Source organism: Panulirus ornatus, chromosome 1 (genome assembly GCF_036320965.1).
Source record: "Panulirus ornatus isolate Po-2019 chromosome 1, ASM3632096v1, whole genome shotgun sequence".
Taxonomy (NCBI): domain Eukaryota; kingdom Metazoa; phylum Arthropoda; class Malacostraca; order Decapoda; family Palinuridae; genus Panulirus; species Panulirus ornatus.
This window is the reverse complement of record NC_092224.1, coordinates 87080852-87102365: the sequence shown is the minus strand read 5'-3', so window position 1 is coordinate 87102365 and position 21514 is coordinate 87080852. Positions and strand designations below refer to the sequence as shown.

At 39.5% G+C, this 21514-nt stretch overlaps 1 protein-coding gene across 18 annotated transcripts in view; it reads right to left on the bottom strand.

Annotated features, from left to right (window-relative positions):
• Mbs (Myosin binding subunit) overlaps positions 1-21514 on the bottom strand; it is a 414505-nt gene that overhangs the window by 211959 nt on the left and 181032 nt on the right. For 11 of the 18 annotated variants that reach the window (XM_071665288.1, XM_071665284.1, XM_071665281.1 and 8 more), the window contains 4 exons: positions 21115-21297; positions 13548-13659; positions 6381-7136; positions 644-730 (listed from right to left, as the gene is read on the bottom strand). In XM_071665288.1, the coding sequence (XP_071521389.1) occupies positions 644-730; positions 6381-7136; positions 13548-13659; positions 21115-21297 (1138 nt within the window). The remainder of the gene's footprint in view (positions 1-643; positions 731-6380; positions 7137-13547; positions 13660-21114; positions 21298-21514) is intronic. The other 7 variants (XM_071665311.1, XM_071665336.1, XM_071665320.1 and 4 more) reach the window with 1 other exon arrangement.

Here is a 21514-nt window from a genome sequence, read left to right as displayed (position 1 = left end):
TACATGCGTATATATGTATATGTCTGTGTGTGTATGTGTGTGTATGCGTTGAAATGTATAGTTATGTATATGTGCGTGTGTGGGCGTTTATGTATATACATGTGTATGTGGGTGGGTTGGGCCATTCTTTCATCTGTTTCCTTGTGCTACCTCGCTAATGCGGGAGAGACAGAGACTAAATATATAATAAAATAAAATAACCTTTTCCCACATACAGCGACGTGACTTCCACATAACTACCAATAAATAAGGTTCCAACATAGCATCCTACATAAATGAAAACCCTTGCAAATTAAGGACAAGGGAGGAGTGGGGAACGATGGTACTGTCAGCATGATTACTCAATAATTCAACAATGTAAAAATAAATAAATACATAAATCAAATACATAATTACTAAACTTCGAGGTTAAGTTGCTTCAACAGCCCATGGAACAGCTACTGGTGAAGGAGTAAAATTTCTGCTTGCTATATACTTCTTGAAATGTGGGAAATGGCACACATGATAGTAAAAAAAAAAGATAATTCCTCTAACAACATGAGAAAATACCTATTACTATCTAGTATCTAATAAAAGAAGACTAACAAAGTAAAAAAAAATGAAAGCCCAACAAGAGATCTGACAACATTCTATGGATGCTTACCTGCCAATGGAGCGCGTAGAAGGTGAGGTGTTGGTTGTTAGGACTGTGCTAGTGGTAACAAGTGGCTCCATACTATCCATATGATTCCTAAGGATATAAAATGATGTGAGCTTCAGTTTCCTTAAGAAACATCTAAATGGAACAAGACTGGCTGTTGACATATAAATACACAATATAAAACCCACTTCACTGATTATTGACTATGAACATCAACAACATATATGCAAATTGAACACTTAAATTCTGAATATTAAGAGAAAAAGGCACTTTGAAAAAAGTCTCCACGATGCACAAAGTTCTGAGAATAAACAAACTTTCAGGACTTATAAGGTAATGAAGCACAATGTCTGTTTCACAATTACTCTAAAGCATGCTTATATTATAAGTGTACCTCATAAATACACAAAATGAAAATCTCAAGTGATGTATTTTTTATCTTTCAAAATATTCACATCCTACCTCACTGAAACCTGGCACGCAATATCTATAGTGCTTCTTACTTCCCTTAAAGCGATCAAATCAACCTCTATCTGCATCCACATCCCTCTCATAAACATACATGCTACACATAAAATTTCACACCGAATACTAAGCATCCAAAGCATGTTCGTAACCTTACAAAGTTTTCTGTACAATAATAAGGTTCACTAACTTTGGAAACTAATAAATCTGAGCAAAAATTGTCACCTGTTGTTGGGATGATGGGTGTTCAATACATTCTAAGACTGGTGAAAGCATGTTACATCTTTGATGACTAGATTTCTGCAAAATTACATAATCATCTTGAGGGTCATGCTATGTAATTACCTACTTGTACCATACAGGGAGGGAATTTTACTCTCTTGGAAACCCATGCCATGAACATTCTCAATTTTACAGTTTCCTACATATTCATGTATGCTGTCTGCATTAACCATGTTCATAGTCATTTCTTTACATTATTTCACAACTCTTTTTCCATAAGAATATTTCCTTAAGTTTCTTCCTTAATTTCATATTTGTGTTTGTCACCTTTGTCTTCCAAGTGTAACTGGCTAGAATTCCATCTGGTTCCATTACCGAGTTCTCTTTACGTTAATCTACTTCCTTATCTACATCATTTCCTGTTATCTCGAGATCTAAAATTGAATTCTCATAATGACTACATATTTCCTTGCTGGGCCCTCATATGGTGTAATCATTATATTGTTAGTCATTCCATGATTTCTTTGTTCAAGTTTTTTCTTTACTAAATCCAATAACATCTCTTCTGCCCAATCATATACTATATCTAAGTGATTGGTTCTCAGTGAATGTAGGTTTGCGGCAGGGGTGTGTGATGTCTCCATGGTTGTTTAATTTGTTTATGGATGGGGTTGTTAGGGAGGTGAATGCAAGACTTTTGGAAAGAGGGGCAAGTATGAAGTCTGTTGGGGATGAGAGAGCTTGGGAAGTGAGTCAGTTGTTGTTCGCTGATGATACAGCACTGGTGGCTGATTCATGTGAGAAACTGCAGAAGCTGGTGACTGAGTTTGGTAAAGTGTGTGAAAGAAGAAAGTTAAGAGTAAATGTGAATAAGAGCAAGGTTATGAGGTACAGTAGGGTTGAGGGTCAAGTCAATTGGGAGGTAAGTTTGAATGGAGGAAAACTGGAGGAAGTAAAGTGTTTTAGATATCTGGGAGTGGATCTGGCAGCGGATGGAACCATGGAAGCGGAAGTGAATCATAGGGTAGGGGAGGGGGCGAAAATCCTGGGAGCCTTGAAGAATGTGTGGAAGTCGAGAACATTATCTCGGAAAGCAAAAATGGGTATGTTTGAAGGAATAGTGGTTCCAACAATGTTGTACGGTTGCGAGGCGTGGGCTATGGATAGAGTTGTGCGCAGGAGGATGGATGTGCTGGAAATGAGATGTTTGAGGACAATGTGTGGTGTGAGGTAGTTTGATCGAGTAAGTAACGTAAGGGTAAGAGAGATGTGTGGAAATAAAAAGAGCGTGGTTGAGAGAGCAGAAGAGGGTGTTTTGAAATGGTTTGAGCACATGGAGAGAATGAGTGAGGAAAGATTGACCAAGAGGATATATGTGTCGGAGGTGGAGGGAACAAGGAGAAGTGGGAGACCAAATTGGAGGTGGAAAGATGGAGTGAAAAAGATTTTGTGTGATCAGGGCCTGAACATGCAGGAGGGTGAAAGGAGGGCAAGGAATAGAGTGAATTGGAGCGATGTGGTATACCGGGGTTGACGTGCTGTCAGTGGATGGAATCAGGACATGTGAAGCGTCTGGGGTAAACCATGGAAAGCTGTGTAGGTATGTATATTTGCGTGTGTGGACGTGTATGTATATACATGTGTATGGGGGTGGGTTGGGCCATTTCTTTCGTCTGTTTCCTTGCGCTACCTCGCAAACGCGGGAGACAGCAAAAAAAAAAAAAAAAAAGGTCTGTCTGCAACTGTTTTGTCTTCTGATCCATCTTAAATTATCTCTAAAACATTTACCTATACTTTGTTTTACTTCACATGCTGTGACTGACACCATTACTACTTATTAAACAAAGGATTTGATTCTTGACCTGTTCTTATATCATATCTGATGCTAAGTCTAACATAAAGATCCTTACCAGTCTCCCCAACATCAAACATATGTGGTTACGTACAGAGGGTAGACATAAAAGTGTGACTCATGTTTGTCAGAGGAGTGTGGCTTCTAATGGGTTTTCTGTGGTGAAGTGGAGCTTAAGACTGAGTTGAAAGGGCAGTTATTTAGTACTTGTTGAGTTACTTCATTATGTGTTTTGTTTTATGTAACATATGCTGGGGGTGAGGGGAAACGTGAGTAGATGTGTGAAGCAGAGATTTCTTTCGGAGTTGGTTGTCAGTTATGGAGTGGTTTGTATGGGAGGGGTCTAGTGATGATGGGAAAAAATGTGATGTGGGATTATACTGGAAGAATCTTTGTTTCACTGCATTAGTGCTGAATATTTGTGGTTGCTAGGCTGCCCGTGATTGTCGTGAATGCCCAATCTTGTGTGGTTTACCGCAGTTATATTTGCTTTTAAAATGGTGAAAAACTAGGTAAGTGAGGCACAGTTCAGAGTGAAGTGGATGAATTATTTGCATAGGATGCTATAGGATTCTTTTTCTTGTCTAAATCTACCACAGTTAGTATTCTGAGAGTACTTAGTTTGTGGAACTGATTTGGGTTAATTCATTTGATGTGGGGAGTGATTGCTACATGTGTGTGTTGTATGTAATGCTTAGAATGGCTGATGTTTTGTTCAGTGGAAGTGATTGCCAGTTCAAGGTGACTTGAAGGTGTGAGGTGGATTCGTGCCTGTCTAGGGTTAAAAGATTGATTGAAGACTTCTGTGGATATGCAGACATTCTGTTCTGGGTGAGCCACTGTACCAACTGCATTAAGTATTACTACAAGTCTGCTAGTTAAGGAGTGGTTTGCATGGGAGGGGTCTAGTGATGATGGGAAAAATGTGATGTGGGATTATACTGGAAGAATCTTTGTTTCACTGCATTAGTGCTGAGATCATCTGCAGAAGGTAAGAAGTCACATAGTCACACAGGAAGAAACTAAAGAGGGTTGTACAAAAATCATATAGGAAGAAACTTAAGAGGGTTGTACAAATATTGCTCCTAGGGTAATGCCACTGTAGAGTTTACCTGTTTTAAAGGTGAAGGCACTGTGAGTGACTAACATGGCAGCTGGCTATTGTTAGGGGAGGGAGGGAGGAGTCAAGCATCTTTTGTGAGAGTGAGTTGGAGGCACTGTTTAGATGAGTCCATCAAGGATATGTAGAGTGAGGTCACTGTGGTGTGGCGGTGGAATGGTTGTGTTTGGAGGCATGTTGTGTAGGTAACAGTGGGAAGTTTTGTTTACTTTTGTTGTGGATCAGTTTTTCACAGTTTGGATACTAAGAACAAAAGTGATATTGGGTGATACAAGGAGTTGGAAATGGGGGGTCTGGAGGGTTTTAAGATTGATATAATGTTTGCAAGTTTCAAGATACTAGAGATCTTGTTGTGTAGCCACAAGCGGTTGAAGATATCTATAGGAAATTGGACTGCAACCAGACTAAGTGTTTTAAATGAGCAAAACTGAAATTTGTTAACAGTAGCTAAAACTGAACAACATATATATACATAATATAATTCTTTTCCCTCCCCCTAATTGTAGCCATAGCTGGGTACACTGTTTAGCTGAATCTATCGAGGATATGTAGAGTGAGGTCATTGTGGTGTGGCAGAGGAATGGTTGTGTCTGGAGACATATTGTGTAAGTGACAGTGGGATGTTCTGTTTACTTTTGTTGTGGATCAGTTTTTCACAGTTTGGATACTAAGGACAAAAGTGATATTGGGTGATGTGAAAAGTTGGAAATGGATGGTCTGGAGAGTTTTAGGATTGGTATCATGTTTGCACGTTTCAAGATACTAGAGACTGTGTAGCCACAAATGGTTGGAGATATCTATAAGTACTTAGACTGCAACTGGACTAAAGCATTTTAAATGAGCAAAACTGAAATGGGTTAAACAGTAACTAAAACTATACACCACACATATACATAATATTTTTTCCTATCTCTCTAATTGTAGCCATAGCTGGGTACATTGGCCCATTAGCAAAATCTATGAATTAAGTTGCTCTGGGCTGTAGAAGCCACACACTGCACTGCCAATGGATTATGGATGATCGAATGTCATTACAATTGTTAAAATACATATGCAACTCATTTCAATCCCCTCTTATGCCAGAAAGTCAGTCACACTAAAAAATATTAGAACACAGAGTCCAATAAGAATTCCATGGGCTATGGATGCACTGATGGAAGAATGAATGGGCAGAAAGATGGAATGACATCCAGATAAAAAAAAATTAATGGTAAACCTTTAAGTCTCAGATCTGGCAAAAAACTTATTGCATCTTACAGAACTTTGATACAAAATAATTAAGATATTACAGATTCAAAAGTTTAACTTAATAAGTCCAATGTCTACCAGAAGTTAAGAATTTTGTACTATGCAATATCAAAGTTTAAATAAACAAATATCCTACCTCTGCAAGAGCAAGATATCATCTATCTATACAAATACAAAAATGCTGTTATTCTTAAATGGCAAGATATTTATCATCAATGTCCTAGATGTATAAATTGCACTGTAGCTTGCTAATGTCAAATGAAATGTAATTTCACTCTGAATGACAACAGAACTGCATCTTTGTATTAACTATACCCTAGATATAACAAATAAGCAAGCACGATTTATTAAAGTCGTAAAAGAAAAAAAAATGGCATGAGAACTGTTACTTTTAAACACAAAAATGTTCATACAATTAAACTTAACTAAGCTGGAGAAGATTTATCACAATCTACTAAAAAGCATTACATATTATCAAGGCAAATAAGACAGGTAAAAGTAAATCAGCTCTGATCAACTAATCCTCATTCTTGTTAGACTGATGTAATGCAAAAATGTTTTGGAAAACTGACAAATACAATATAAAAATAATTCAGCTCGAAAAAGCAGAGGTATTAAAAACTGAATTTCCAACAGAAATGGACTAGTTGGTCAGTGGTATCAAGCATTAGATGATCAGCCGAATGCATGTGCTAGCAAATTAGTGCAACTTGGGGAAACAATCTCCCAAAAACAATCCAAATTTAATGACACAGTATAATTACAAGGAATTATCCAGAACGCCTTGGAGATTAAGAAAAACAAAATGTTAAGCTAGGATGCATGAACCATACCTCTGAATGCGTTCTCTGAGGGATGCGGACCTTGCCAGCAGTCGGGGGTCCTTGTTGTTAGTAGTTTGGTTAGTAGAGAGAGAGGCCAGGCCAGCAGTGGTGGTGGTAGTGGTGACTGTGGTGACGGAGGGGGAGGAGGAGGGGGGTACGGACGGAGGTAATTCAGGGGGTAAGGGAATAGAAGAAAGGATGGGGACAGGTAAAATAGGAGTGGACAGAGAGGGTCCTACAGTTTTGTGATGTGGAGTCACATCTGTTGAGGTACTTGTTGTTGTTTGTGTTTCAGATGGTAATGCTGATACTGTTACAGTTGTTGTTGCTGTTGTTAAAGTGGTACATACATCATGAGGTTCTATGGATGGGGGTAAAATTTGTGTGACTAATGGGATGGTTGGACTGACTGTGGAAGTACTCGTGGATACAGCAGGACTAGATGATTGAAATGCAAGAGAAGCAACGGATGGAGTTGAAGTTGTTGGCTGGCTATCTGGTACTGGTAGTGGAGATGAAGAAATGTGTAGATTAGGAGGATATTCTACCAAGGGTAAGTTAATGTCTGAGGATGACAGGCGCTGAGATGTTGCCAGGGGTGAGGATGAGGAAAAGGTAGCGGAGGAGGAAATACCCCCAGTATGGGACTGGGGTCGGGAGAAACCCCGCACCCCACCTCCTCCGTCCCTCCCTTCCTCCTCCTCCAACTGACTGAGAGCTGGACATGACCGCGCCTTGAGTCTCTCTCGGGTGGCACTCAGAGAGCTAGAAACACAACAAAAAATCCACCATGCAACAATAGTGACACCTTACTTCATGCAGCCACCTCACAATATGAAAAGATTGCAGAATGGATTGAGTATACAGGTTATTCATAAAAATTCTTTACACATTATTTCTGATATCAAGACAGCACCAGTTACAAACTTATGAAAACTCATCTACTTTTAACACTGACTTTTGAAAATATACATAATATACAGAATTTATAATACAGGTAGGTAGGTGGGTGGGTGGGTGGGTTGGGTTGGGGCAACAGGCAGTAACATTAAGTGCTAACAGATGAGCATGCTTAGGAGAGGTAATTAGACGTGAACATGCTGAGTGGCGCATCTCTGATTATTTCTTGTGGACGTAAGCACAAAAATTTTCATTGGCTAAAGAAAAAGAGGAAATGACATGGGTGGGAAGGATGTGGTAAAGGTTAGTGAGCTTGAAAAGGATGGCTGTGTGCAGAAACACCAGAAAAGACTGTGAGAAGAACAGCACAATGTGAGAGTAAATGAAATTAGAAGTGGAAAAGCAAAGGAAGGTATTTATGGATGCAGTACTTAGATGTATGGATAAAATATCTCATAAACAGGTGGGATGTGGGTGAGATAGGGTAGTGAGTGGTGGGATGAGGTTTAAATGCTAGCAAAAGAGGAAAGAAAGGTATATAGACACAAACTCTATGGAAGGAGAGCAAGTGACTGGAAAGTGTGTAAATGCAAGGAGCTGGAGGTCAACAGGAATATACATGAATTGAAAAAAAGGGAAGAAAGAAAGAAAGAAAAAAAGGGCAAATGAGAGATGGGATGAGAAAGTATTGGAGAACTTCATAGAGAATAAGTTTTCGGAAGAGGTGAATAGTGAGAGAACAAGAGAACATAAAGTGATAGTAAAGCAGTAACACACAATAAGGTGAAAGTATTACAATGGACTGTTGATTAATGTTACATGATGGGATAGTGGACTTGGTGCATTTGGGATGAAGAGGTATGAGGAGCAACACAATCATGCTGAATGAGTTGTTGAAAAGTGTGGTGATGAAATCCATGCATAAGATGAAGTGTGGTATAGTAACAAGCACAGATGGGTTTGCAATTTATTTTCTAAAGAAAAGGGTCGACAGTGTTGCCGACTGGTTAGGTCAGGCTTTTCAATGTACGTGTGGCCCTAGGTAAAGTGCCTGAGGAGTAGCAGACTGCATGTTCAGTCCCTGTACATAAAAGCAAGGTGAGAAGTGAATGTTCAAGCTACAGAGGTATATGTCTTAGTTAGGTGTATAGGAGAGTGATGACTAAGAGGGTGATGGTATGCACTTATCATGAGATTGGGGAAGAGTAATGTGGTTTTGGTAATGGCTGAGGATGTGTGGACAGATATTTCCCTTGAAAATTTGAGAGCAATACCTAAAGAAAGATGGGGATTCTTATGTGGCATTTATGGACTTCGAGAGCACACAGAAGAGGGTTGGTAAAGATGCCTTGTGGGACACGTTATGAATACATGGTGTGAGTAAGAAGAAAGCTCTTAAATTCTGTGATGAGTTTTCATCATAAGAGTATTGCATGTGTCTGAGATTGCAAGTGAGTGTGGGTTTGCTTCAAGGGTTTATGATCTAACCATGGCATTTAATCTGTTCCTAAACATTGTGGTGAGGGAGGTGAATGCAAGGGTTTTGGAGACAGGGACAGGTCTTCATTAAGCTGGGAGTGGTGGCCCATGGAGATGAGCAAGATGCTATTTGAAGATGATTTGCTTTTATGGTCGATTCAACTGAGAAACTTTGGTTGCAGATGAAAGTCTTGGAATGCAAAACAATGGTAGAAGACGGATGCGGGGAAGTGAAATGCCACTGAACAGTGTGTTGTGTAAGGAGGAATGTTTGTATAAGGAATGACAATATAAGACCAAGGTGTCGTAGAAAGTGGTATGACCGAAGGAGATGACAAAAGTGTGCTGAAACGGTTAGGTCATACGAGATTATGAATAATACTGTCTAAGAGGATCAAAGTGTCAGCACTAAAGGAAAATAAGGAGAAGGCTGAATGAAATAAAATAATCTGTGAGGTACTGTGGCCTTAATACTCACTAGAGTGAGAGGCATGCATGGGAGGGAATGAATTCAAATGGTAAAATATAAGGGGGCACTGTGCTGCCAATGAGCTAAACCAAGAAACAAGAAGCAGTCATGGGAGACCATAGAAAGTTCTATGGGGCTATGCTGGGGATGGTTAGCTCTGGTTTCATTGCACTATACAAGAGATCAAGATTAAACATGGGCAAATTTCTTCATCTGCATCTGATGTAAAAATGCTGTGGCAGATACAGTAAATCAGAAAAAAACATGTATCCATCCATATATATGGTGAGAGTAACTGAGCTTAGAAAGGAGACTTGTATGAAGAAGTACCAAGAGAGATTGAGAGCGGAATGGCAAAAGGTGACAGCAAATGTCGAGAGGGGAATGGGTGAGGAATGGGATGTACATAGGGGAAACAGCGATGGCATGGGCAAGAGATGCATGTGGCATGAGAAAGGTGGGAGGAGGGTAGATTAAAAATTGTAGTTAGTGGTGGGATCAAGAAGTGAAGTTGATAGTGAAAAAGAAAAGGGAGGTGTTTGGATGATACTTGCAAAGAGGGGGAGCAAATGACTGGGAGATGTATAAGAGAAAGCTGCAAGAGGTCAAGAGGAAGGTGCAAGGGTTTGAAAAAGATGGCACATGAGAGTTAGGGTTAGAGAATATCATTAAACTTTTGGGAGAATAAAGATGTTTTAGAAGGAGGAAAATAATGTGCATAAGACAAGAAAACAGAAGGGAACATTGGTGAAGGAGGCAAGGGGCGAAGTGATAACAGGTAGTGATGAAGTGAGGAGGAGATGGCGCGAGTATTTAGAATGTATTTGATGATAGAGTGACAGATGTAGGTGGTTTTGGTTGGGGTGGTGTGCGAAGAGAGAGTCAGGGAGAGTGGTTTGGTAAGAGAGAAGAGGTGGTGAAAGCCTTGCAGAATATGAAATCCAGCAAGGCAGCAGGTCTGGATGGTACTGCAGTCGAAAATATTTAGAAAGGGGGTGACTGTGTTGTTGATTGGTTGGTAAGGATATTCAATGTCTGTATGGATCATGGTGAAGTGGCTGAGGATTGACGGAATGCATGTATAGTGCTACTGTACAAAGGCAAGTGGGGTAAAAGTGAATATTCAAATTACAGAGATTTCCTGGAAAATAGTAAGGGAGGGTATTGATCAAGAGAGTGAAGGCATGTAGAGAGCATCAGACTGGGAGGGAGCAGTGTGGTTTCAGAAGTGGTAGAGGATGTGTGGATCAGATGTTTGCTTTTAAGAATGTGTAAGAAATACTTAAAAAAACAGATGGAACTGTATGTGGCATCTATGGATCTGGAGAAGGCATATGACAGGGTTGATAGAGATCCTTTGTGGAAGGTCTAAAGAGTAAATGGTGTGGGACGTAAGCTGCTACAAGCAGAGATGTTTTTATCAAGGATGTGTACAAGAAGGGAGAGAGGAGAGTGATTGGTTCCCAGTGAAGGTCAGTCTGCGGCAAGGGATGTGTTATGTCCCCTTGGTTATTTAATTTGTTTACAGATGGGGTGGTTAGGGACTTGAATGCAAGAGTTTTGGAGAGATGGGCAAGTATGCAGTCTGTTGGGGATTAGTGGGCATGGAAGTGAGTTAGTTGTTGCTTGCCGATGATACAGCACTGGTGGCTGATTCGAGTGAGAAACTGTAGAAGTTGCCTACGGAATTTGGAAAAGTGTTTGAAAGGGGAGAGTTGACAATAAATGTGAATAAGAGCAAGGTTATTAGGTTCTGCTAGCTTGAGAGACAATTTAGTTGGGATGCGAGTTTAAATGGAGAAAAATTGGAGGAAGTGAAGCATTTTAGATATCTGGAAATGGACTTAGCAGTGAATGGAACCATGGAAGTGGAAGTGAGTCCTAGGGTGGGGAAGGGGGTGAAGGTTCTAGGAGCAATGAAAAATGTGGGAAAAGAGGGAACGTTATCCTGAAGAGCAAAAATGGGAATATATGAAGGAATAGTAGTTCCAACGATATTATATGGTTGCCATGCATGGGTTATGGATAGGGTTGTACAGAGGAGGGTGGATGTGTTGGAAATGAAGTGATTGAGGACAATATGTGGTGTAAGGTGGTTTGATCAAGTAAGTAATGACAGGGTAAGATAGGTGTAGTAATAAAAAGAATGTGGTTGAGAGAGCAGAATAGGGGGTGTCAAAATTGTTTGCACATATGAACAGAATGAGTGAGGAAATGCTGACAAAGAGGATATATGTGTCTGAGGTTGAGGGAACAAGGAGAAGCAGAAGACCAAACTGGACATGGATGGATGAAGTGAAAAAAAATCTAAGCGATCGGGGCTTGAACATACAGGAGGGAGAGAGGCATGCAAGGAATACAGTGAATTGGAATGGTGTGGTATACCGGGGTCGACGTGCTGTCAATGGACTGAACCAGGGCATGTGAAACGTCTGTGGGGCCTGAATGTGGATAGGGAGCTGTGGTTTTGGTGCATTACACATGACAGCTAGAGACTGAGTGTGAATGAATGTGGCCCTTTTTTTTTTGTGTGTGTATATGAGTGGATGGGCCATTCTTTGTCTGGCACTACCTCGCTGACGCAGGAAGCAGCGATTAAGTATAATAATAATCATAACAATCGCTGACGCAGGAAGCAGCAATTAAGTATAATAATAATCATAATAATAAAATTCCCAATCAGCAGTCCTTTTTCAGCACACAATTCCACAAGCTATTCACCTTTCCTATTCACCTCAATGAATACCCAAAGTACCTTAATCATACATTGAACTGCCACATAACACACTCCAGTGCTCAAATTACCCATTACTAACACCAAATCTCTAGCTTCAAAACTGCAGACACAATCGCTTGGCTGCTCCAAAATTAATTGCCTCTCATCACCCTCCTTCTCTTGGTCAGGTGTATAAGAATCAATAATTACCCATCTCTCACTGTCCACTTTTATTTTTACCAGCATCTGTTTGCAACTCGCTCACCTACATCCTTTCACACACTCCCACAACTCCTACTTGATCGGTAATGCTACCCCTTCACATCAACCCCTGACTTTACCCCTGAAGACATTCCCAGATCATTCTTTACAATTACCCTTGCACTTCGTTTCCCTCAGAACCTGAATACCTCTGTTCCTTTCCCCAAACATACTACATATCTCCTTTCTTCCCAACTTGGATACATCCACACATTTAGACATCCCAAGATGATAAGTATTCCTCACTTGGCTCCTTCTCCTGTTCTGTATTTTAGAAACCAAAATACAAGAACGGGGGGAGTTTCCAGCCCCCTACTCCCACTCCTCTTTGTCATCTTCTATGGCACAATGGGAATATGAAGATTGAGTTCTTTCTTCCCTAACCAAAGGGTATTCTTTAAATATTTCGCATATCTTCACATTTCATATGCATTATTACATATATATATCTTAAAGAGACAGGGCACTAGCTACAGGAGTAAATAAAAAATTTCCTTTTCATCAAAAATATAAAGCATAATAAAATTTCTTTTAATGTAAAGCTATTTACAATATTGACTGTAAATCTGGCTTTCTGAAATGATGCAATTACTCTTTCTAGGATATTTTAGGGGTGCCTATGATGTTTGATATTTTTCCGGCAGTGTTATCAGGTCCTAGTAACATCTATGGATATGTGTAAACATGTATCACTGGGAATTTAAACAAGTGGGCAAATGTTTAAACTCATGATGGTGGCATGGAGTATCATGCTGTGTCCACAACAGAGGCATAACGAATTGAGAGAATTAAACATTCAAAGCATCACAGGGATAAGCAAACTCAGCAAATGCGAGAGAAATGTTAGCTTTTATGAACATTTTCTCCCTGGGATCATTCTTTTAAATATGTGAGGTGATACAGACTCCTTATAACAAGGTATCTTATTATCTATATCCACCAATCCAAGCAATCTATAAATGTCAGAGCACAGGCATTCTTAATGGCCTGTTTATTACAGAAATACCTTAAACATGGTCCATGTTAAAAATATTATATAACTAATACCTTTCACAGAGAGCCTATGGATCAACAAATACCTATGTCAAACACAAGAATAGGCTAAACTTAGCATACAAAGACATGTCACATGGCAAGCCCATACTAAGCAAATAAGTTCAAACACAGATCCTCCAGCTGTGGAGAATATGAAAACATTCTATCAATATTTCAATATACTGACTCAAGCATTTCTTCTTTATATCAACTGACATCCCTCCCTAGGAATATAAACATCAAGACAAAACACCATGCTGTAAACCCAGAGGGTATATTCCTTCTCATAAGCTTAAAAGCAAAAAAAGGCACATACCTCTCCTCCTTCTCTATTGGAGTGACACCCTTCCCTGCAGTGGTATCATTGTTTTCTCTGCTGCTCACCCGTGTTGGAGTTGATATGCTTCTTGACACCTCTTCTTTTTGGTCTGAAACACAAGAAATGAATTCTATATAAATATAAAGCCATCTTGAGTGTTAAACAGAACACCATTTAATCAACAAATACAAGCCATTTTAAGAAACACATGCAAATGTGTGTGTATACAATTACCTATAAACTCTTCGTGCAGTAAGATAAGGAAGTTTTACATTCTTTGTGTTTCATCTCTTCTGTTTCCCCTTGTAAAAAGTTAAATACAAAGGTTTCTAACCCCAAAACTCCCACCCCCTTTAGTCGCCTTATACGACACGCGGGAATACGTGCGAAGTATTCTTTCTCGTGAGGTGAGGTGGCGACAGGAATGGATGAAGGCAGCAAGTATGGATATGTACCTGTGTATATATGTATATGTCTGTGTATGTATATGTATGTATACATTGAAATGTATTTTTTTTTTTTTTTTTTTCAAACTATTCGCCATTTCCCGCGTTAGCGAGGTGGCGTTAAGAACAGAGAACTGGGCCACTGAGGGAATATCCTCACCTGGCCCCCTTCTCTGTTCCTTCTTTTGGAAAATTAAAAAAAAAAATGTATATGTATGCATATGTGCATATGTGGGCATTTATGTACATACATGTGTATGTGGGTGGGTTGGGCCATTCTTTCATCTGTTTCCTTGTGCTACCTTTCTGATGCGGGAGATGGCGATTATAATAATAGTAATATATAGTGTTCCATCTCTTGAATTTTCACTGTTATCATACAACTTATAAAACTTTGTATAATGTCAGCATTTGCATTTCTAATCTTCAGCTTATTACATTAAACTTTCTTGATACTGCAAAAGTACTTCTTTACATCTTTTCTCGCAAGGTTCTTACTCTCTGGTTGTGTTCTGTGCATTTCTTAAGCTCTTCATCACTAACATTGTCAAACTGATTTAGAAACTTGAGGGTTATGATCAACTCTCCCCACATTCTTCCTTTTTCCATGGTAGGCAAATTTACCTCTCCCTATAAGTCAACACTATTCAAGGTGCCATCTTTGTTACCCTCCTCTGGACTGTCTCTCCTTCTTGTATGAGCTTCTTTAGGTAAAAAGATCTAATTTGTTTAGCACATTCTAATTTAGATCATGCATTCAATGTAAATGCCTTGTTGAACATACCCACTTGAATTCAGTTCTACTTTCTGCCAACAGTGTGTTTATCACCGAAACAATTCTCCAGACATATTGTTCTGATAAAAGACACAGGACAATGTTGATCCAAACTACTTCAAATACACAGATTCATGTCGCTTGTTCCTTTTCCGTTGTTGTTGTAAGTTCCAGTCATGTACAAAAGTCCGCATCAAGGCCAAGCCTCAACTGAAATATGAAGAGATTAATGTAAAGAAAAAAGAATAGATAAAGGAAGGTATTTGTGAATTTTGGAGGAAGAGAAAAGCCCATCTTTTTAAAAGTGCCAGGTCATTGTTACTGAGAAAAAGACAATAGCATAAAGAGTTCCAGAGCTTTGTGGTATAGAAGAAATAGTTATAAAAACGGCAAATCCTTAAGTCGCCAACAGCTGCACAATAATCATGTGGTGCAACAACTTGCTAAGTATTGCTGGGTTTAGCTTGTGGTGAGGGTGCCCTTGCAGTCTGCTCTTGGGAACAAAACCAAAGTAAAACCTATGCAAAAAAGAAAATGGGGCTTGGCAAGTGGGTCACATTTCGAAGTTAGCCTGGGAGAGTTGGTAAGTAATACTACTTCTGAATCAACTCTGTCGAATAAAGATGCAGAGCTAGAACCACACCAGATATGTCCATACAAGGATGGATCAATCCTTTGTAGGAATGGAGCAACTGTTTGGAAGAAATGAAATTTCAACAACTAAACAGGACTCCCAGTCTCTTAAAGGCAGACTTTGCTATTTCTGTAATGTTGTGATGTTGCAGTTAAACTATATATGCTCAGAGAGTTAAGAGGTGGAACTAAAGAACCAATAAAGGTGAGAAGAGAGTTGAGAGCATTTCTTGACATAGAAATGGGCAGAATTCGTTCTTGGAGGCATCAAATTTACACAGCTTCTGTTGACCCCAGAGATATCCTATCCAAGTCTAGAGTTCAATGAGGAAGTTGTGTCAAGACAAGATGCTGTTTGAGTGAGAAAAGAAGGAGCAGAATTGATGAATGCACAGAAATGTGGATGTGGATAGGAAGCTGTGGTTTCAGTGCATCACACATGACAGCTTAAGACTCAGTGTGAATGAATGTGGCCTTTTTTTGTCTGTTTTCCTGGCACTACCTCGCTGAAGCAGGGGTGGCGATGCTGTTTCCTGTGGGGTGGGATAACACCAGGAATGGATGAAGGCAAGTATGAATATTTACATGAGTATATATGTATATGTCTGTGTATGTATATATAAGTGTATATGTTGATATGTATTTGGATATGTATGTATACGTGCATGTATGGGCATTTATGTATATTCTCTTTTATACATATTCGCCATTTCCTGTGTTAGCAAGGTAGCGTTAAGAACTGAGGACTGAGCCTTAGAAGAAATATCCTCACTTGGCCCCTTTCCCCGTTCCTTCTTTTAGAAAATTAAAATTGGAAAATGAGGATTTCCAGCCCCCCTGCTCCTTCCCCATTCAGTCGGCTCCTATGACACGCAGGGGATACGTGGGAAGTATTCTTTCTCCCATATGAGTGGATGGGCCATTCTTCATCTGTTTCCTAGCACTACCTTGATGATGATGTGGGAAATGGCAATCAAGCACGATGATAAATTTTATAATAAAATTTTCCTGATATACTTAACAGACTTATTTTCTTATATTTGCTACATACAGCACCTTATCCCCTGAATAATGGAACAATAATAGCTTTCACATAATCCTCAGGCACAACCTGTTTTCAAGCTATATTACATACAAGATGCATCCATTCTATCACATTTTCTCCTCCAAACTTCAGCATTTCAGCCATTATCTCACCCACTCCAGGTGCCTTTCCTACCTTCAGCCTCATCTATGCCCTTCTTACCTCCCTCTTTGCTATGGACACCTGCACTTATATCCTCTTCCTTCCATCCTACATACCCATGCATGTAACAACTGCTGCCTCCCCTTCTCCTACATTCACCAATTCTTCAAAATACTCTTTCCATCTTCCTTTCACTTCATCCTTCTGATTCAGCAATTCCCCTTCCTTTCCTCTCACATCAACATTTACACTTTTACATCCACCTCCTTCCTTTTTCACCTCCTCCCAACAGTTTCTTATTATCCCAAAACTTTTCACTTAATTTTCTTCCAAAATCTTCTTCTACTCTTTCTTTGCTTTCCTCTATCAGATTCTTAACATTCTGCTTATATATTTTGTATTCTTCCCTCCTCCTTTGCTGAATTTCTACTGGTAAATTCCTACTGAACAATCTACCATATGTCTTTTTCTTCTCTTCCACAGCATCTTTAATCTCTTCTCTCCAATAGGCAGTGCCCTTTTTATTCGTTTCTCACTACCTTGTATCCAACTACTGATTCTACAACCTTTAATAGTATTTCTCTTAAACATTTTAAACACCTCACTCACACATGAATACATTCCTACATTCACTCCACCTCCATCTAAGCTTTAGTTACCTTCCTTTCATACTCTTCCATGTATTTTTCCTGATTCATCTTCTCACTTGCCAACACCTTTCCATTCTTCCTTACACCATACCTCCACTTCTCCCCGATCCTCATCCCAAGAACTGCAAAATGGTCAGAGTATCCAAACAATCCTCTCACAACTCTAACATCCAGCACAGCCTTTTTCTATCCTTCATCCAGTGCCATATAGTTAATTAAAGCCTTTTGTTCTTTTCTTCCATCATTCCTCATCCATGTATATTCGTGGATCATCTTATACTGAAAAAAGGTGCTCACAAGGAATAAAGCCCTCTCAGCACAAATATCCACAAGATAGCTTCCATTCTCATTTACTCCAGGCGCTCCCAATTTAACAACTATCTCACCAATTCCATCACATCCCACTTTAGCACCCAATACAACCATGTTTCTCTCATTCTCAAAACTGTTTATACAGTCATTCAAATTCCTCTAAAAAAGCTTTATTTCATCCTTACCTCATAGTCTTCATATTCACATATACACAGGTGCATACTATATTACAAAGCACAGAAAGATCACATAAAACAAAAAACAAGATCACAAAATGATGATCTTGAACATTTTCACATTGGCAGAAGCAATTAATATAATTATTTTGCAATAGTGTTAATATTTCTAATATTTGCTGTATGCAATACATACAGCAATCATATATGAACAAATGCATGTAGAAAAAGACCTTGCAAGAAAAAAAGTTATTGATTATCATGCAAACATATAAGCATGGGTGAGATGATGCTCATGTATGAGGCATCACCTGGCAATCACAAAGCTTCCTTGTAACACATAACTCTACCTCTCAGTATCATTCAAATTATTCATTGCATATACGTATATTACTTTTTCCTCATCTGGCTTATATTCTATATTCATTTATCATACTTTGTCGCTGTCTCCCGCATTAGTGAGGTAGCGCAAGGAAACAGACGAAAGAATGGCCCAACCCACCCACATACACATGTATATACATACACATCCACACACGCACATATACATAACTATACATCTTAATGTATACATATATATATATATATATATATATATATATATATATATATATATATATATATATATATATATATATATATATGCACACAGATATATACATATATACACATGTACATAATTCATAGTCTCCCCTTATTCATTCCCATCGCCACCCCGCCACGCCACACATGAAATGACAACCCCCTCTCCCCGCATGTGCACAAGGTAGCGCTGGGAAAAGACAACATAGGCCACATTCGTTCACACTCAGTCTCTAGCTGTCATGTATAATGTACCGAAACCACAGCTCCCTTTCCACATCCAGGCCCCACAAAACTTTCCATGGTTTACCCCAGACACATCACATGCCCTGGTTCAATCCATTGATAGCACGTCGACCCTGTTATACCACATTGTTCCAATTCATTCTATGCATGCCTTTCACCCTCCTGCATGTTCAGGCCCCAATCACTCAAAATCTTTTTCACACCATCTTTCCACCTCCAATTTGGTCTCCCACTTCTCGTTCTCTCCACCTCTGACACATATATCCTCTTTGTCAATCTTTCCTCACTCATTTGCTCCATGTGACCAAACCATTTCAAAACACCCTCTTCTGCTCTCTCAACCACACTGTTTTTATTACCACACATCTCTCTTACCCTTTCATTACTTACTCGATCATACCACCTCACATCACATATTGTCCTCAAACATCTCATTCCCAGCACATCCACCCTCCTCTGCACAATCTATCTATAACCCATGCCTAACAACCATAAAACATTGTTGGAACCACTATTCCTTCAAACATATCCATTTTTGCTTTCCAAGATAACGTTCTCGACTTCCACACATTTTTCAACGCCCCCCAGAACTTTCACCCCCTCCCCCACCCTATGATTCACTTCCGCTTCCATTTATACATATCTTTCTTTTTTCTTTCATACTTCGCCATTTCCCGCGACAGTGAGGTAGCGTTAAGAACAGAGGACTGGGCCTTTGAAGGCATATCGTCAGGTGAGGATTTATACATATATTATTTATCTATTTATTTTGCTTTGTCGCTGTCTCCCGCGTTTGCGAGGTAGTGCAAGAAAACAGACGAAAGAAATGGCCCAACCCACCCCCATACACATGTATATACATACACGTCCACACACGCAAATATACATACCCATACATCTCAATGTACATATATATATATATACACACACAGACATATACATATATACACATGCACACAATTCACACTGTCTGCCTTTATTCATTCCCATCGCCACCTCGCCACACATGGAATAACATCCCCCTTCCCCCTCATGTGTGCAAGGTAGCGCTAGGAAAAGACAATAAAGGCCCCATTCGTTCACACTCAGTCTAGCTGTCATGCAATAATGCCCGAAACCACAGCTCCCTTTCCACATCCAGGCCCCACAGAACTTTCCACGGTTTACCCCAGATGCTTCACATGCCCTGATTCAATCCATTGACAGCCCGTCGACCCCGGTATACCACATCGATCCAATTCACTCTAATCCTTGCCCGCCTTTCACCCTCCTCCATGTTCAGGCCCCGATCACTCAAAATCTTTTTCACTCCATCTTTCCACCTCCAATTTGGTCTCCCACTTCTCCTCGTTCCCTCCACCTCCGACACATATATCCTCTTGGTCAATCTTTCCTCACTCATTCTCTCCATGTGCCCAAACCATTTCAAAACACCCTCTTCTGCTCTCTCAACCAAACTCTTCTTATTTCCACACATCTCTCTTACCCTTACATTACTTACTCGATCAAACCACCTCATACCACATATTGTCCTCAAACATCTCATTTCCAGCACATCCACCCTCCTGCACACAACTCTATCCATAGCCAACGCCTTGCAACCATACAACATTGTTGGAACCACTATTCCTTCAAACATACCCATTTTTGCTTTCCGAGATAATGTTCTCGACTTCCACACATTCTTCAAGGCTCCCAGGATTTTCGCCCCCTCCCCCACCCTATGATTCACTTCCGCTTCCATGGTTCCATCCGCTGCCAGATCCACTCCCAGATATCTAAAACACCCCACTTCCTCCAGTCTTTCTCCATTCAAACTTACCTCCCAATTGACTTGACCCTCAATCCTACTGTACCATATATTTTCTTAAGATATCAAAAAATATCTCAATATAGCAGATTGGAAATTCAACTGCACCCGGTTTTAAAAATGAGAGAAAGCAAAACTATCATCAGTAGGTTTATAAAGTTCAACACATTAGTTGTACTGAAAATGTTGAAAACATTTTGAAATATATCAATCACACAAGTATTATGATGAGAAAACAGCAAATTGTAACATGATAATGGTCTTGGTGGTGATGACTATGAGGTGTTGGTGAATGGTGAAGTGGGGACAAGGGCAAGATGACAGTGGAAGTGTGTGTGTGTGTGTGTGTGTGTGTGTGTGTGTGTGTGTGTGTGTGTGTGTGTGTGTGTGTGTATCTACCTGTTATGATTCTTTTTATCTCATAACTTTCCATATTTGCCAATAAGTCTTTAAACTAATTTCACCTTGTATGCAAACAAACTGTGTTCCAAAAACAGTACTTAATATGCCATTATCAAGGTTATATCTGCCATAAATAAATTTTTCTTCTAGTCTGCTTACCTCTAAACACTGATATTTCAGCATCCTTTGCATAAGCACCCCAAAATAGTCTTTTACCAGCCAAAATCTCAAACCTTTTCCAATCTTCTACAAAAAATGTACAGGATGAGACCAACTTTACAGACTTAACAAGTCATATTATTCAATCAAAAAACACAAGATATCTGTAAAAACATATGAAACCTACTTTTGTCATCATGATTTGTTTTCCTTAAGGATGACGGTCTTCTCCAGGACTGCACTTCAGATTCATCCATGTTATTGTCTGCTCGGTTCTGTGAAACTGTAAGACTGTTGCTTTTGTCTGACACCACACTGGTTGGAATGATCTGTGGAGTGGCGTTTTCTTTATTTGCCTTGTTCTTCTTCTCTGTAAGAAAATGGTAGAGATTTTTATTATAGGGTTTAAATTGAAAAGTAACTGTTCCATAATAATTCCTAGGTGTCAACAATCTTTGAAGCCAAGATTACCTTTCATCTTAAAGAACAGCTTAAAAAGCAATTTGGGATACAAATACAATGTCATAATCCAAACAACTCTGCACAGACCTGTTGTTGATATTTACCACTGATAGTCTTGTAAATCC